Source organism: Euleptes europaea, chromosome 18 (assembly GCF_029931775.1).
Source record: "Euleptes europaea isolate rEulEur1 chromosome 18, rEulEur1.hap1, whole genome shotgun sequence".
NCBI classification, from domain to species: domain Eukaryota; kingdom Metazoa; phylum Chordata; class Lepidosauria; order Squamata; family Sphaerodactylidae; genus Euleptes; species Euleptes europaea.
In genome coordinates, this window is record NC_079329.1 from 2,860,541 (window position 1) to 2,876,870 (window position 16,330).

The 16,330-nt window shown below is 48.5% G+C and overlaps 1 protein-coding gene and 5 non-coding genes across 7 annotated transcripts; 4 read left to right on the forward strand and 2 right to left on the reverse strand.

Annotated features, from left to right (window-relative positions):
• Positions 1-532: 532 nt before the first annotated feature.
• Positions 533-603, forward strand: TRNAG-GCC (transfer RNA glycine (anticodon GCC)). The gene has a single exon. It is a non-coding gene; the product is annotated as a tRNA-Gly (tRNA).
• Positions 604-1,303: 700 nt separating this feature from the next.
• On the reverse strand, positions 1,304-1,377 carry TRNAT-AGU (transfer RNA threonine (anticodon AGU)). Its single transcript has one exon. It is a non-coding gene; the product is annotated as a tRNA-Thr (tRNA).
• Positions 1,378-1,927: 550 nt separating this feature from the next.
• On the forward strand, positions 1,928-1,999 carry TRNAA-CGC (transfer RNA alanine (anticodon CGC)). The gene has a single exon. It is a non-coding gene; the product is annotated as a tRNA-Ala (tRNA).
• A 1,028-nt stretch (positions 2,000-3,027) lies between these two features.
• Positions 3,028-3,109, reverse strand: TRNAS-UGA (transfer RNA serine (anticodon UGA)). Its single transcript has one exon. It is a non-coding gene; the product is annotated as a tRNA-Ser (tRNA).
• A 1,378-nt stretch (positions 3,110-4,487) lies between these two features.
• On the forward strand, positions 4,488-9,926 carry TMEM107 (transmembrane protein 107). 2 transcript variants are annotated; one of them, XM_056863832.1, is made up of 5 exons: positions 4,488-4,598; positions 5,693-5,760; positions 7,275-7,375; positions 8,523-8,619; positions 9,812-9,926. In XM_056863832.1, the coding sequence occupies exons 1-5, from the start codon at positions 4,512-4,514 to the stop codon at positions 9,879-9,881; spliced, it is 423 nt and encodes a 140-aa protein (XP_056719810.1). In that variant the 5' UTR covers positions 4,488-4,511; the 3' UTR covers positions 9,882-9,926. The 2 variants fall into 2 exon arrangements, with proteins under 2 accessions (XP_056719810.1, XP_056719809.1); XM_056863831.1 differs by lacking the exon at positions 8,523-8,619 and adding an exon at positions 9,564-9,660.
• A 3,652-nt stretch (positions 9,927-13,578) lies between these two features.
• On the forward strand, positions 13,579-13,709 carry LOC130491010 (U8 small nucleolar RNA). Its single transcript, XR_008933847.1, has one exon. It is a non-coding gene; the product is annotated as a U8 small nucleolar RNA (small nucleolar RNA).
• Positions 13,710-16,330: the final 2,621 nt, after the last annotated feature.

Consider the following 16,330-nt stretch of genomic DNA (forward strand, 5'->3'; position numbering starts at 1 on the left):
CGCATTCCGGGATGGATAATCCTGCCATCCAAGGGCATATGTGTTCTGCTAACATATGCATGGATTGCAACTCCTTGCAACTCCTCCACTATCTTATGGCTGCCCCATGCGCAAACCCGTGCAGTTACAATCCTAAGGGTCTGCATCGGTGGGCCATCCACCTGGGCCTTTTGCTGAAGTGGTGCAACATCATAATTTACAGTCTTGAAAGGGCTGCATGCTGGTCTCCGGGGTGGGTGGGGGCGCACATTGCAAAGGTGTTTGTCCCTTGTAAGAAAACCAGCTGAGACTCCTGTGGCATGAGAGAAAGAGAGAGAGAGAAAGAGAGGCATGCACACAAGATCAGGTGGAATGCAATTGATAGCCTCAGAAGTTGGCCAGTGATGGGGAAAATAAATTATGTTTGTCAAAAATTTTCAGTAATAAACAGGGATTGAGAAAAAAAAGACTGTGAAATGATTCTTTATTTGGAAACATGACCAGATGAGTGATAGTCTTACATGCTCTTCTAGAGACCTAAACACCCATAAAAGCATTGGTGGTTCAGTGGTAGAATTCTCGCCTGCCACGCGGGAGGCCCGGGTTCGATTCCCGGCCAATGCAACGCTTCATTTTTTTCCCCTTTCGCTCTTTTACTTTACAATTTTACTTTGTCTTTTTTTTTCTTTCATCTTTCCACACCACCACTGACTAGACCCGGCCAAAGAGCCTGTTACAGATACATTCATGCCCAGGCATCGCTGCCTCCCCCTTCCGATTTTGCAATTAAGGACCGGATATGATTGCATTTTACCTTGAAACCCCTACGGGGTCGCCATAAACTTGCCTTGACGGCACTTTCTACCACCACCACCACAAATCTGCGGTGGGGGGCTGGGGAACGACATGCCTTCTGGCTGGGGGGTTGCTGGACGATGCTGGAGGAAGCTTGCATCAGTCTGCTAGGTGCCAATGAAGGGCCGCGGGGCATCTGAGAAAAGGGCAGAGGTGGGTTTCTTTAAATCCACTTATTTTTGTTCTTCCCGCGGCTGATTCTCGAAGCCCAAGATTGCTAGTTAAGGCAGGAGCAGAACTGCAAAATAATAACACAAGAAAAACACACACACATACACACACACTGTAAGCACAAAATAAAAAATAAAAAACGCGGAGAGATTTAACGCGTCAACCCTATGCAATGGAGACAGAGGGAGGGAGGGAAGGCAGTCGTTCCTCTATATTACAAATAAAGAAGCTTTCTTAGCTCTTGCAGATTTAAAAAAAGTAAAAGTCAATGCTTAAATAAAAACAGGAAGTTAAAACAAGGCACCGCTGGGATTCGAACCCAGGATCTCCTGTTTACTAGACAGGCGCTTTAACCAACTAAGCCACGGCGCCACTTGGCAATGCTGTTGAAGTTGCTCTCATCTCAGTATGTATAGATGCAGAAACGTGGCTTTTATTTCCAGTCTTTCCCATGACGGGGAGACGGTTAGGAAGGGGAGGCTCCAGCCCGGAAATGTTTGGCAGGTGGACACATTGCAAAGGCGAGAGAAAGGCCGTTTATGCACGGGAGGTTTTGCCTTGGATTTGCCACTCTTTAGATGCCCATTTCCCCCATCTAAATTCTCAAAACTCTGCATGGGGACTTATTGTTGAGTTTTGAGAATTTGGGTGGGGGAAATGGGCATCTAAAGAGTGGCAAATCCAAGGCAAAACCTCCCGTGCATAAATAGTTTGCCAGCAGCCTTTTCGTTATTCCGCATTGTGCGTTGGGGAGTCTCCCCTGCCGGGGCCCCCCGGAGCTCCAACCGCCGCTCTTTCTACCTTTGTTGCATTTTGGAAATGAAACGAAGCAAGAATACGAACCTCCGCTGAAATCATAGAGCATACGGAAGTAGGTAGGTTAAGTACAATAGCGACACTTGAGCACAGTAGAACCGCGCAGGGGGATGTAGCTCAGTGGTAGAGCGCATGCTTCGCATGTATGAGGTCCCGGGTTCAATCCCCGGCATCTCCACTCCTTTTGCTGGCCGCCCCAGTATCTGGTCTTGATGCTCCACGTGGCCTTTTGGGGGGCAACAACAACAAAAAAAAGGGGGGGGAGAAGGACCCTTCTTTGCAACCGTTATTTGACATTTTGGAGGCCCACCGCGGAGAGGGAGGGACCGGGGAGGGGGGAGGGTGAAGCCGTCTCCAGGAACCAGCGCTGCAGCCATCTCGAATTAGATACATGCAAAACCGGGTTAGATTTTTGCAATAAAAAGAAACGGGGGTCGGTTTGTGCATCTTTAATCACGACCGCAACTTCATTCCAGCACAAACCGCTCCAGCAAAAACCCCACCCCTTCACGGGAGCGAGTTTAACGTAACCACTGAATGGTGCCTGCATTTATTTATTTAGTCCCGAGTAGGTTTGAGATTTCACATCCTGACGTTTCGCTCTGCCCTTCCCGCAATGCCTCCCCCGCCGCCTGGATTCTGCTGTTTATTTTATTTTATTTTTTTGCTCAAACATCCTGTATTGCTATTGCTGCTCTGAGAGGCTGCCCTGAAACGAGCCAAGTGTTTTGACGTGTCACAAAAAACAAACAAACAAAAAAACCTGCGGGTTGTTTAGGTTTTGTTTGTTTGTTTTGCTGAAACGGACCGACCCGACGGCTCGCCCTCTAGGATGAGTTTTGAGGGAGCTGGCCTTAGGAGGGCAAGAGGGGGAAGATTTCTGGTGGCTGCAGGGGGGAAAACCCCATCCACTATTGAAATGCAAAACGCGTGCATAATGCAAAAGCGTGCAAGGGTTTCTTGCAACCCTTTGACACCAAGATCTGTTTGCACAACCCGGCCCCCTGCTTTGGAGAAGAGCGCGCGTGTGTTGGTGGTGGGGGGAGCAGTCATTTCCCTAACTTTGGGAAACCGAAAGCCTGCGAGCGGGCAGTGCTGACGTCCCTCTGGCAGGGGAGAGATAAAGCGCTCTCGCATGTCGACCGTCTCCTGGCGCTTTTCACATCTGGAAAGCACGAGATAAAAATGGGCCGCGGACAAAAGATGCGCTGTGAGCAGGATTCGAACCTACGCAGGGAACCCCCATTGGATTTCAAGTCCAACGCCTTAACCACTCGGCCATCACAGCTGGGTGCGCTTTAGTTTCCTTACCATTTCCAAAAGTGCATTGCTTTCCGATTTCTCTTCCCATTAATCTTTGGAATGACAACCACAGCCCTGCAAGGTAGGCCATCGCAGCCATAACACTCATCATCAAGCAACAATAATCAACCGTCGTAATAATTTTTGTTCGGCTTGGCCACTGCGTTACTTGATTTGCAAAGGGGAACGACGTCTTTAGTTTCTCCCTTTTTTATATCTGTGAGAATTTGAGGGAGGCTCCGGCTTCCTGAATGCCGCACAAGGTGTTCTTGGCAGCCGTGCGTGGGAATTTAGCTCCTTTGCGGGGAGCCAAGGCTCGTCTGGCACCATCACGGTAACGAAGAGGTTAAGGGGAAGGTAGCTTGCCCACGAGCAAGATGGCGGCCGAGAGAAACCCCTTCGCTTTCCATAATCTCGCGATACTGCGCGATTAGGTGCCTCGTTAGACAACAGCGGCGGCCGGACTGCCGGAGCGGTTGCTACGGGCAACGGTGAGGCCTAGCGATGAAGCCTTAAGCCTGAAGTTGGGAAATTGGGGGCCGGGTCTGCAAAAAAGGAGGGGGTCTTCCCCCATTATTAATTATTATGTACTGGGGGAAAGGGCCGGTGGGGCAGGGAATGGATGCAAATATGTGTTAGTGTGGTGGGATTTCTGGCATGGCGCTTCTTTTGAAACCCCGGGGGAAGGAGGGTGTTGAAGTCCTTGTTTGATGTGGCTGGCTGCGGATTGTGTGATCCTCGTTGGCCCTCAAGGAATTTTAGACCTTTGCTCGTAAAAACTCTTTATTTTTTTAAACTGCAATGTTAGAATTTTTTTTTAAACTGCAATGTTAGAAATTATTCATCCCCCCCTCCCCAATTTCACAAAGTGCATTGTTTAAATGGGATGCAACTCTCATGTGTTTCTAAATAACAGGGTTCGAGTGGATCATCTTTTATGAGAAACTCCGTTTTGTTCCATGGTGTAAACTAATGATCTGAATTTTATTAAGGCACTTGTGGGTATGAGTTTCTCCCCCACTCCCCCACCCCAAGTATGGGCGCTTTCACACATGCCAAATAATGCACTTCCAATCCACTTTCAATGCACTTTGCAGCTGGATTTTACTGTATGAAACGGCAAAATCCACTTGCAAACAATCGTTAAAGTGCATTGAAAGTGGATTGAAAGCGCATTATTCAGCATGTGGGAAAGCACGCTATATTTCATGCAGTGGCTATTTGTTGCTTGCAGCTATAAACACTGTGTATTTTGCCAGTTTGCATTCTTCAGCTGGCATTCTGAAGCACATGGGAACAGAAAATGGGTACCACCGTTGCTCGTGTTGCGCTTCTCTATTGACTTCTTGTTGTTTCCAGGATTTCATCGCCCGTGGAGCGCTGGAAGGATGCCTTTGGTCAATGGGTTGGTGCCCTCCCGATTCCTGACCCTCACAGCCCACCTCGTCATTGTTATCACCCTCTTCTGGTCCAGGGTGAGAAACTTTTTCTGGCTACAAACTGGTGCTTCCTCCCAAGTCTTTCCGACATGCCTCTAATTGTCCTTCTTATGCATTTAAAGGAAACCTTGGTGTGCCATGCAGGAAACACTTCCCCCAAGTCTGGCTCTGGCTAGATCGCCAGCGACAGGCTGCTTGCCTGGGGCTGTTGCGTCAGCCTTGGAAGCCATTAGTACTTGTCAAAGGGAGCTTGGACTCTCGAAAGCTCGTACCCTGAAAATCTTCTTGGTCTCTAAGGTGCTATTGGCCTTGGGAGGAGAGCAAATGGAAATGAAGGAGGGGAGGGGATGTGTCTTCATGAGGCTTGGGGTAGTGGGGGACAGAGGACTGGTCAGAAGTGGCAAGCCACAAGAGAAGAGGGTTCCCTGGGACAATTTATGCTGGGCTAGCAGAGGTGCACAGTGGGGTGGTAGGGGCCACCGGCTCATCCCAGGCAACCTTGCATGCTTACCCCCAGGGGGGTATCTCTTGCTTTGATATGCATTGCTAGGGTTAAGGGATTCTGGGTAGGAAGACCTGTGGGTTTTTTCCGAAGCACCCTGAAGGAACCGGAATCACTATCCAATTATATAAATACCAAACATTCACAGTGCTAGGAGCTACGCAAAACAACTGAGCTCTGGGAAGAGGAGATTTTTGGGACACACTCATGAAGCTGCCTTATCAAGCTGTTGGTCCATCAGGGTCAATGTTGTCTACTCAGACCGGCAGCAGCTGTCCAGGATCTCAAGTGGAGGTCTTTCACATCATCAACTGCCTGGTCCTTTTTTTAAACCGCGGATGCCAGAGATTGAACCTGGGACTTTCTGCGTGCAAAGCAAGGGCTTTTCAACTGAGCCACAGCCCTCTCCTTCCATACTGTTTCTGTTGTACCCTACCTCCCCCCACATTTAAACATCTCTCGCTCTTTTCCTTTTGTTACCCTGCAGAATGTATGTATCTCTTCTAACCTTCCTTCATGTCTTTGCTGTGGAAGAATGGAATTGAAAGAGAAGAAAAGGGATCAGGGTAGTTGGAAAGAAACAGTGGGGCCAGAGGACTGATCTCTCTCTCTGTCTTCTGTGTTGCAGGAAAACAATGTCAGAGCTTCCCTGCCTTTGCAGTGCACCCAGCAGGACTATGAGAAACAGGACACAGAGTGAGTCTCCCTCTGGGCACCCTCCCTGCTTCAGCTGTCTCTTCAGCCCTTCTCTGACGACTTGGCTTTAAAAAGTATAGATGAAGGCAGAAATGCTTGATGGTTTTTCCGTCCTGTCTCTCCCATCCAAGAACCTTTAAGTTTCCCTAAACTCAAGGCTTCTTTTTAAAATGTATATTTATGAACATACGTTCCTAATGGTATATACCCAGGGGGGAAAAGGTGCATGTCTCCCATTTTTGTGTTTGATTCCGCTGTTATGGCAGCCCTGACTACTCAAAAAAGTTTATTCTCTCCCCCCCTCCACATTTTTTTGGTTTTATTTGGATGATCTGGCACGATTAACCTTAAATGGTGGCAACCTCTTCATTGCTAAAAGGTTCGGAAATGCTTACTTTCCAGCAGATGGGCCCCATTGTTAACCATTTGGCTCAGCCTAGCAGACACTGGCTATAAACCCAGGCTGACTTTAAGGAGGGAGGGAGTGGAGGAGGACTAACTGTGCCAGACCATATTTTGTTCCCCCCCCCCAACTCATGTCACTTCCTCTCATATGAGGGGCCTTGAGGTTGAGTCCGGCTTATCATGTGGCCTCTGCCTTCTGGTGTATTAAATTTCACATATGTACTAGACAGCAGGTCATTCTGTCTTTGGTCCTTTCGATAAGGGCACAGTTGCAAGAATTTTCTTTGAAAAGTTCAGGGCAGGGAACCGGATGTGTCTCTCTCTTGGCAATGGGGAATTTCAGACAGTTAGACCTCCGAAGTGTCCTACTGTGGTCCATGCTTGGACTGATAGTTAATAAACTGCTGGTTTGACGGAGTGAAGAGGCAGCCTGCCGCTGCCACCAGGATACAAATTGGAATCTGGTGTGAGTTTAAAATTATCTTGGGTCAGATGGTGCTGGGTGCAGGACATTGACTCCGCAAGCCGTTATTTCAGTTTCAAGTCTACAAAGGATGTGAGAGGCAGAATCCTAAAACACCCCATGTGTTTCTTGGGGAACACAGAGAGTGAAACAGCTAGATTTGAGTCGAGTAGCACTTTAGAAATCAACAAGATTTTTTTTGGGGTGGGGTATGAGCTTTCGAGAGTCAAAGCTCATTTAGAATAATAGAATCAAAGTTGGAAGGGACCACCAGGGTCATCTACTCCAACCCCCTGCACAATGCAGGAAACACACAACCACCTCCCCCCTACACCCCCAGTGACCCCCACTCCATGTCCAGAAGATGGCCAAGATGCCCTCCCTCTCATCATCTGCCTAAGATCATAGAATCAAAAGCTTATACCCCAAAACTTCAAAAGCTTATACCCCACAAATCTTGTTGGTCTCTAGGGTGCTACTGGACTTGAGCCTAGCTGTTCTTTTGCAGATCAACCCGCTGAAAGTATGCAGAGTGTTTTTGTGGATACGACTGATCACCATAAATGTGGCCAAGAAGGCATTTGCCCCCCTGACCATTGGGTGGGTGAGTTGGGCTTAACCTCTCCCTGTGGTTTTCCCTTTCCAGGATGGTGGTGGCCTTATCCGTGACTCTGGGGCTCTTTGCTGTTGAGCTGGCCGGCTTCCTTTCTGGCGTGTCCATGTTCAATAACGTTCAAAGCCTCCTCTGTATCCTTCAAAGGCAGTGGCTAAATGAGGTGGGGGTTCGGGGCTCATAATTTATTTGCTTGTGGGGTAAGAGAGGTGTGACCAGGAAGAAAGGGTAAACACGGATGCCTAGTTCTGGCCGTTTGAACGTTCACACCCAGATGACCATAAGGCGATATACAGGCGTACCTGTGACCAGTTTTGTTTTTGTTTGTCGCTTGCGCAGGCAGAGGTACCAGGGAGTGAAACTCCGTGGCCCTGCCTTACACCTGGATGCACCCTCCGAGCAATCCTGGAAACATCCTTTGTGTTCTGGTCTTTCATCTGTAAGATGGTGGCTCTTTTAACATCAAATGGCGGGAGTGGAAAGTGCCATCACAGTCACAGTCGACCTGTGGCGACCCCATAGGGTTTCCAAGTCAAGAGACATTAAGAGATGGTTTTGTCATTGCCGGCCTCTGTATTGCAACCCGGGATTTCCTTGGTGGGTCTCCCATCGAAGGGCTAACCAGGGCTGACCCAGCTTAGCTTCTGAGACTGACACAGTGGAAGGGTGCCTGGCTGCTAATCTTAGCCCTGGCAGGTATGGGGGGGGGGGTCCTCAGCTTAAGAGACCAACAGCTCTCAGCCTTTCTTTCCAAACTGTTAAGCAATTATGGGCAACACTAATGCCCTGTCCAGTTAGGACCAGTGAGCTTCCTCCATGGCCAGGTTCATTGTGCGAAGGGTGAGGAGAGGAGGCCCCTGTTTCAGGCGTCTTATATCTCATGTCCCCTAGAACCATCCTCTTTATAATCATGGGGTATCTGGGCACGGAGGTGCTCAAAAGTGGTGGTAGCAGCTGACTTCTGGTGACCTCGAAGGGTTTTCAAGACAAGAGACAAACGGAGCTGGTTTGCCATTGCCTGCCTCTGCATGGCGACCCTGGACTTCCTAGGTGGTCTCCCATTGAAGGGCTAACCAGGACTGACCCAGCTTAGCTTCTGAGACCTGATGACATCAGGTTAGGCCGTCTAGGTCACGGCAAACATCGGATGAGTCCACACAAATATAAACGTTTGGGCTACATAGGCAGGCCCTGAAACCAGGCAGATGTCCCATCGGGTCCTTGGGGGTAGACACCCTTTGACTGTTGTTCCTCCCTGACCGGGCATCATCTCCGCTTCAGCCACCGTGGCGCATGCGTCCGCAGCCGTCGCATTGCTCTTCTTCCTCTTTGAACAGTGGGATGGCAGCCAGTACTGGTGGATCTTTGCTTTCTGCAGGTCAGTTGAGAGGATGGGGGACCCTTTGGAGGCAGAGCCCACCTCTGCACACAGTCAGTGGAGCAGAAATGCAACAGTTTGCAGGTTCTGGCTGGCTGGAGTGTATTTATAAGATACGGGATCAAATAATATAAGGTTCAAGAGGGAGGAGCATAGCTTGGGACGTGTTTACCTGCATCTGGAGATCAAGAGGGGGATTTTCATCCTCTGAAAGATTTTCCACTTGAACCGTGCTACCTGGATTGTGGTACCCCCCCCAAAATTTTTTTTTAAAAATGAAAGCCCTAAGTTAATCTAGCAAATCCTCAGGGACTGACTGCTCTCAGCTGGCACTGGGTATGTTGGTGATGGTAAGGGTCTTTTACCGCTGGGTCATACGGACATGCCGTATGCTACAAGTCCCCTGTGTGATACCCATGGGCACCATGGTGCCTGTGGACTCTTTTCCTGGTGCCTGCCAAGTGTTTCTAGAAAGCGGGTGGTTTTTCCCCACTCCCCAGTATGGCTTCTGATTGGCCCTTGGAGCACTGATTGGCTGTGCAGATTTTTAAAGACATTGCTTTGGCGGCAGCTGCCACCACAACGCAAGGATCTTCACTGTGTGACAGAAGGCAAGCTGTAGCAGCCATTTTGTGGCTGGCTCTGCCTCCTGCGGCAGCCATTCTGTGGGTGCGCCCATGACCCTGTGTGAGGATTCCAAAGGGGCCCTCAGGCTCAAGAAGGTTGGGGACCCCTGTCTTATGCCATGCAAGTTTTGGTTTCACCAACCAAATATTGTCTGCTGTGACTGAGGACAGCCTTTCTTCCCCGCCCCCAGAGATTCTTTTATTGGGGACCCCTGGGGCCCTTCCCCATACCAGGTGTCCACTGAGCCCCATCCTGAGGATTTCTCCCTCTAGGCATCCCTTTCTCCAGCGACCGTTTCCCTAACTGCTCCCCATTAGCTTTGGCTGCTCACTGCAGCGCCTCCATCAGCCTCTCGTTTTTTGTCTCTGAGCGCTGGGAGACCACCACTTACTGGTACATCATGGCCTTCTGCAGGTAGATTCACACCAGCTTGTGTGTGTGTGTATATGTGAGCATGCCAGCTTGCGCAAGGGAGAAGGGGCTTGTTTTTCTTCCAAGGAAGTGGGAATGAGGGCACTGCAGACCCCCCTTTCCCCAAGACTTTCCCTTCTCTTTCCCTCTCCAGTGCCTTACCTGCTGCCGTTGAGGTGCTCCTTTTCATCTTGGTCTTCGGGCTGAAGAAGAAGCCCCTGTGAGGGACTGTGCCTGTGAAAGCGAGCATGCCCCCAGAAGAAAGGGAAAGAAACGGAAGCACAAAAGGGTTCCCAGCTGCAACCAGAGAGTATGAGGAATGGGCCCTTTGGGGCTTGACCTCACAATCCCTGATCTGGCCCTGACTTTCCTTTATGGACTTTGAACCAGTTCCCTGAGTCTGGTGTGCTCTGATGGCTCCCTCCAACGACAGCCTCCCAGTATTGCATCCTGTGGCACACCAACTGGACAAACCAGTGTATTACCTAACTTTTCCTGTATCTGCAGGGCCAAAATCTCCCATTGGGAGGAGATGGTGCAAGAACAGTGGGGTCACCCTGGCAAACCAACAAGGCCATATTATCGTTATATAGAATCAACGTATTGCATTGCCATGAATGTGTGTATTCTAGGCAGGTTGTGGTAGATAATGCGGTGTATAGAAAATCACACGTTTTGTTTTTTAACCTTAATAAAACACTATCTTTCTTATAAGTGGGCTGGGCCTCTTCCTGTTTGTATTGCCACTGGAACACTGTTGAGTGGGTTAGATTGACATGAGCTGGAGCCTATCTGTCAAAGATCTGTAGGTGAAACTGATAATATGATGTTGATACCCTCAGTCTATCAAGGTCAGTACTGCCTACTCGGACTGGCAGCGGGTCTTCAGAGGGGAGGGGTTATGGCTCAGTGGTAGAGCCTCTGCTTGGCATGCAGAACGTCCCAGGTTCAACCCCCGACATCTCCAGTTAAAGGGACTAGGCTAGTAGGGGACGTGAAAGATCTCTGCCTGAGACCCTGGAGAGCCACTGAGAGCCACTGCCAGTCTGAGTAGACCGAGTAGATGCCTGCCACAGCTGCGGGCAAAACGTCAGGAAAGAAAATACCAAGACCATGGTTACACAGCCCGGATAACCTACAAGAACCAAAAATACTGACTTTGATGGACCAAGGGCCTTATTCAGTCAAGGGCAGCTTACCGGCCCCATTGTAACAAGGAAGGGGGTCAAACAGGGCTGCATACTAGCGCCACTATTGTTCAATTTTTACATCAATGATATGGTAGCATGTTTAAACAAGCAAGAGCTGCACCCCCCAAAAGTGGCGGACAGGCACATTCCTCTGTTACTATATGCGGACGATGCCGTTCTTCTTTCTAGAACTCCTATTGGCATCAGGAGGGCATTACGCCTGCGTGCGATCTATTGCACTGATAATCAACTCGAGGTTAATCACTCAAAAACTAAAGTAATGGTCTTTGCCAATAAGCCAAAACTTCACTCCTGGAGCCTGAATGGGATTAAGATAAGAGTAGGTACACTGCTATAAATACCTGGGTGTGGTCTTTCAGGCAACAGGTTTAAGGAATTCTCACATAGCCCATGTCTCCGCTAAAGCCCAAAAAAGTGCCGCAGCTAAATTAAAAAAAAATTGGACTAAGGGAGGATGCTCGGTTATAGCTGCTGTTAAGTTATATAAAGCCAAAACCCTTTCCCAAATGTTATATGGGGGGGGGGGGCGCTTATTAACACAGCAAATTACTCCAGGTTGGAGAAGATCCAATCCAAATTTCTGAGAGCTGTACTACAAGTCCCTCCCAGTGTCTCCAATGCTGCAATTTGAATGGAGACAGGAGAAGTAACGATTGAAGCAAGAATATGGATTGTTTCGATTTCTTATTGGCTCAGTATAGCTTCACGTCCCAAAGGTCTTGTTAACCTAATTTTGTATGACACTTTTGTTTTCCCCTGGTTGAGAAATCTGATGAATAAACTAGGCTACTATGGTCTCTCACAACATCTGCTCCTATCAATGGACTAGCCACAGGCCAGAGCCCTGATCAGGCAAAGAGTTCTGGACGTGGAAAGACAGCATGACCTAAGTAGAATCAAAAACGTGTGCTACAACTGCAGCACTCTTACCAACGTGGTCCTGATGTCTTACCTTTCCCACTTAGATAGTCCAGACTACAGAAGGGCCTTCACCCTGATGCGTTGTAACGCACTCCCTTCAGCCATTTTGGAAGGGAGATACAAAAAGATACCATAGGCAGGACGATTATGCCCCTGCTCTGATGGGAGTACTGAGACCCTTGAGCACGTCTATAACAAGATACGAGAAGCCGTTCTTTCTGTATTATCGGGCCTCCCAGGGCGATCCAGAGCTTTTAGTCTTTCTAACATGCTCTCAGACAAGGATACGGAGATAACTTTTAAAGTGGCCAAATTTGGGTGGCAAGCTATGAGGATCAGATGTGCATGGGACAAATTTAATGGTTGAGCGATTTTAGATTTATATTTATGCTAATTCCAATTATGTAATATTTTAAAATTATGCGCTTAATGGCTTTTATGAGAGAGATTGTAAGACGTTGTAGGGGCTCGCACTTGATACTCTTTTATATGTGTTATGTCATGTATGTACATCTGGTATGTTTTTATGCTGGTCTTGGACAGTATTAAACTCTTTTCAGTTTCAGTTAGAAGGCAGCTTCATGTGTTCAGTGACTTATTTGAAGGTCTTTCACACATGACCTGCTCACTGAACCTGGGACCTTCTGCATGAGAAGCAGATACTCTGCCATACAGCCATGGCCTTCATGTTGTGGCAGCCAATTAAACTGCTCCTGTGTGCCCTGTCTGCCAGTCCCTTAATACACATCAGAAAGTCCCACCCATTTTTTAAAAAAATAGATCAGGGGAGACACAAAAGCCTCCCCCTTATGAAAACCTGAGACTTCCTACTACAGATGTAATAAAGTTATGTATTCTTTTGAATTCTGATTGTTTGAATTGTAACATCATGATGAACATATGAAGCTTATACTGAATCAGACATTTGGTCCATCAAAGTCAGTATTGACTACTCTGACCGGCAGTGGCTCTCCAGGGTCTCAGGCAGAAAAGGGTCTTTCACATCACCTACCTGCCCAGTCCCTTTAACTGGAGATGCCGGGGATTGAACCTGGGACCTTCTGCATGCCAGCAGATGCTGTACCACTGAGCCACGGCCCCTCCCCTGATGATGTTTCATCTTGTGCTTCATGCATTTCAAGGATCCAACAACAGCATCTGAAAAAGTGGGCTCTAGTCCATGGCTGCTCCCTACTGGAATAAAACGTTATTCATTATAGTTTATGCTTCTGGCTGTTACCGCATTAGGTATTCCCAGCGATGTATTAAAAGTTTGGAAATGTTATAAAAAATACTGTTCGCACTTTGTTTGGCCCCTTTAGCTGTGAAGACGTCTTCCAACCATTTTTTAACCCTGGCATCCAAAAACCCTTTTAAAGCGATGTTTTTTTATAACATTTCCAAACTCTTGATACATCGCCGGGAGTACCGAGCGCGGTAACAGCCTCTGTCTCCCTTGGAACAACCAGCGGTGCATTTCTCAGCCCTCTTTTGCTACGAAACACGTAAGGCTTCCTCTACTCCCCGCCTCCTGTCCTTTCCCGACCAACCCAGAAGCTCTATGCAAATGACCCATTGCAAAGCTCTCTGGGAAATCAGCTGGCTTTCTTAATGTTCTACACCTGGGGAAATATCCCGGTGCTTTTTAGTAGTGGGAACGAAGCTGCAGAGAGACAGCATCGCAGTAGGACAGCGGCTGCCTGAGCAGGTGACATGTTCACACGGTCCCCGCCATGACTTGGAGAAGTGTTTCTCAAAGGGCAATTCCGGCATCGCCCAGTGCACAGCATCGTCAGTGAGGTATATCCTTACCTGTTCCTCCTCCGGGAGAACAGAACATGATGAATGGAGGTGCATGAGACGTGATTAAGGTCTCCCCCGGTCAAGGAACAGCAACACCTCGACCGGCTCCTTTCTGATTATCACTGGCGATCATTAAAACAAAACATATTCATATTTTTTCTGCATTGTAATGAAATTTGCTGTCTTTTATACTTCTATTAATTTCCACTATACCTCCAATCTATCCTAACAGCATGTTGTTAATTCGTTTTCTGTTCCCTCCTTACTAATGCGACCTTCCCTACGAACCCCCAACGCAGCCGGACCTCCCTTTAAATACGCTGCTTTGAAAACTTCGGTGCATTTCCCTCCCCCGCTTCTCATTTGCTAGAATTAGCCTTCGATGAGATAAAAGGTCCGGTTGGACATCTCTTGGCTGGTGAGGCTCGCCTGCTACGATTGGCTGCCCTCGATGTGCCCCGTATTGACACATTATCCACTCCGCCCCGTTTTCCCTTGAACGGTAATGCATTTATTTTAATTGTATTATCGGGAGCGTTTATACACACACACACGTCAATTTATTTGTATATTTAAAACATTTTAATGCGTATAAATCCAGATAGGTGCAGATTCCTCTATGCCCGGATTAGGCAGCTCACAAAATGGCCGCCGCGCTCTTTCTTTGCCCTTCGACCGGCTTCATCTGCGCAGGCGCCGAGGAGTCCTTTAAAAAAAAAAAAAAAAAAGCTCGTGCGCGGCCCTGCGAAAGTTAGCCAATCAGGAAGAAGCTCGGTTCAGCCTCAGGGAAACAGCCAATCCCTGGCAACCTAAAACCGAATCCCGGCGGCACTTTAAAGACGTCACGACGTTTTATTCCGGGATGAGGCTCACTCTGCCCCCCCCCGCGTGGCCCTTTGTTCTCAATCCCGTCTCCGGCATCCCTTAAAAGGGGGGGGGGAACCAACAACAAAGGAATTTTACACTTCGAACTGCGAGGCGCGCTGGCCAATAGGAGAGGGCAAAAACAGCCTCGAGAGCGGGGGAGCCAATAAGAGGACGAGAAGCCGCGCGCCGCCCCTGGAGAGAGCTGGGACTGGCAGGGAGGGGAGGAATAGAAATATTTGCCACCAATCGGGAAGCGCGCTTTGTCCGAACGTCGCGACGGCCAATCGGCTTCGGGGAGGCAGATTTGAAAGGCGACGTCGCCCAGCCGGGGCGGCCGTCGGGGCGGGTGCGGATCGCTCTGCGGGTGAGTGGGGAGGCCCAGCTCCGGAGCGGGGCCCGGCTGGGCGCAGAAGCCCCGAGCGGGGTGGGAGGGGACCGCTTCCGGCTTCCCGCTGGGCCCTGAATCGCTCCCTGGTTTAAATCCCGCGTCCTGCAGTTACTGGCTCCTATATAGCTGAGGGGCTTAAAGAGGTTTCCTGCGTCAGTTTGCGCGGGCTCAGAGTGTATGAACTGGGCTATGCGAAAGGCAGTGGCGTGCCCTTAGGGAACGGCCTGGAGACCCACAGCCCTTGTGGGTGTTGCGCGGGTGATGTTTATTTAATTCAGTTGCTTCATTGACACCTCAATGGGGACCCAAAGCGGCTTACGCTGCTCTGCTCTCCTGTTTTATCCTCACAACAACCTTGTGAGGCGGGTTAGGCCAAGAACCTGCGACTGGCCCAAGGTCCCCCAGCAAGCAGAGTGGGGATTTGAACCTGGGTCTCCCAGATCCTAATCCTTTTTTTTCCCTTCCCTTCTTTGCTCCTATGACCCATAGGTCCTGAGCAGTTATTTCTTAGAGGAAAATATGATGGAGAGATATTTGGCCATGGCCAATGTTATATTTGGATCTTTATCCATCAGCAAAAAGGGGACTGTTTTGTCTCGTTATGGAGGCAGGAATTCTTGGGGGTGATCTATTTATCTCGGTGGTGTTTAAAGAAGGGGCATTCCATCATCTTGAGATAATGTGTCAATATTCTTTAAATTGCATGAGCAAAGTCTGTCAGAGTATGGTAGATTTCCATATCTTCCATTTAATGCTGCTGAGGGTGCAGCATTTAAACAGGCCAGCACAAAAGCTTTTCGGAAGGAAGGGATTGTCAGGTTGTAAAAATATAGTGGAGTTAGCAAAGGGGGAGGAATGCCAAAGAATTGAGTTGAACATACTCTCCGGGCATGCATTATGGAACTATGGTGGTCTAATTCTTTTATGCATCTCTTAATAGTTAATATAGATTTCTTTCCCCCCGTATTTAGTAGGGTATCCTTAGACAGACCCAAAAGTTGTAATTTTTTGTCAATTTCTTGCATCCAACAGGTGCTGAAGTGATCTTGTTTTAGTTCATAGATAAGGCAAATATAATTTTTAGACGATGTTTAAAGGTTTGCAGCCATGCTTTGGCTACAATAGAGCCTTGGCCTAAACCGAACACTCTAACCACTAAATCACTAAGTGTTTTGTTGACAACTGGTTTTATTACAAGCCACCTTAGAAGTCATTTGGCTAAAAGAGGTGGGCAGGAGAGGATTGCAAGACCCAAAGCTTGTGAAATAACATGGTTTAGTTGTTGAGTGAAAAGCATTTTACAAGCTCCAGAACGTGTTTAATTTAAACCCATTATTGCAAGTCCTATCCTCTGCTGCCAACAGGAACAGCTCCCTGCCCTCCTCTAAGTAGCAGCCCTTCAGATACTTAAAGAGAGCGATCATGTCCCCCCTCAACCTCCTCTTCTCCAGACTGAACATTTCCAACTTCCTCAGCTTTCCTC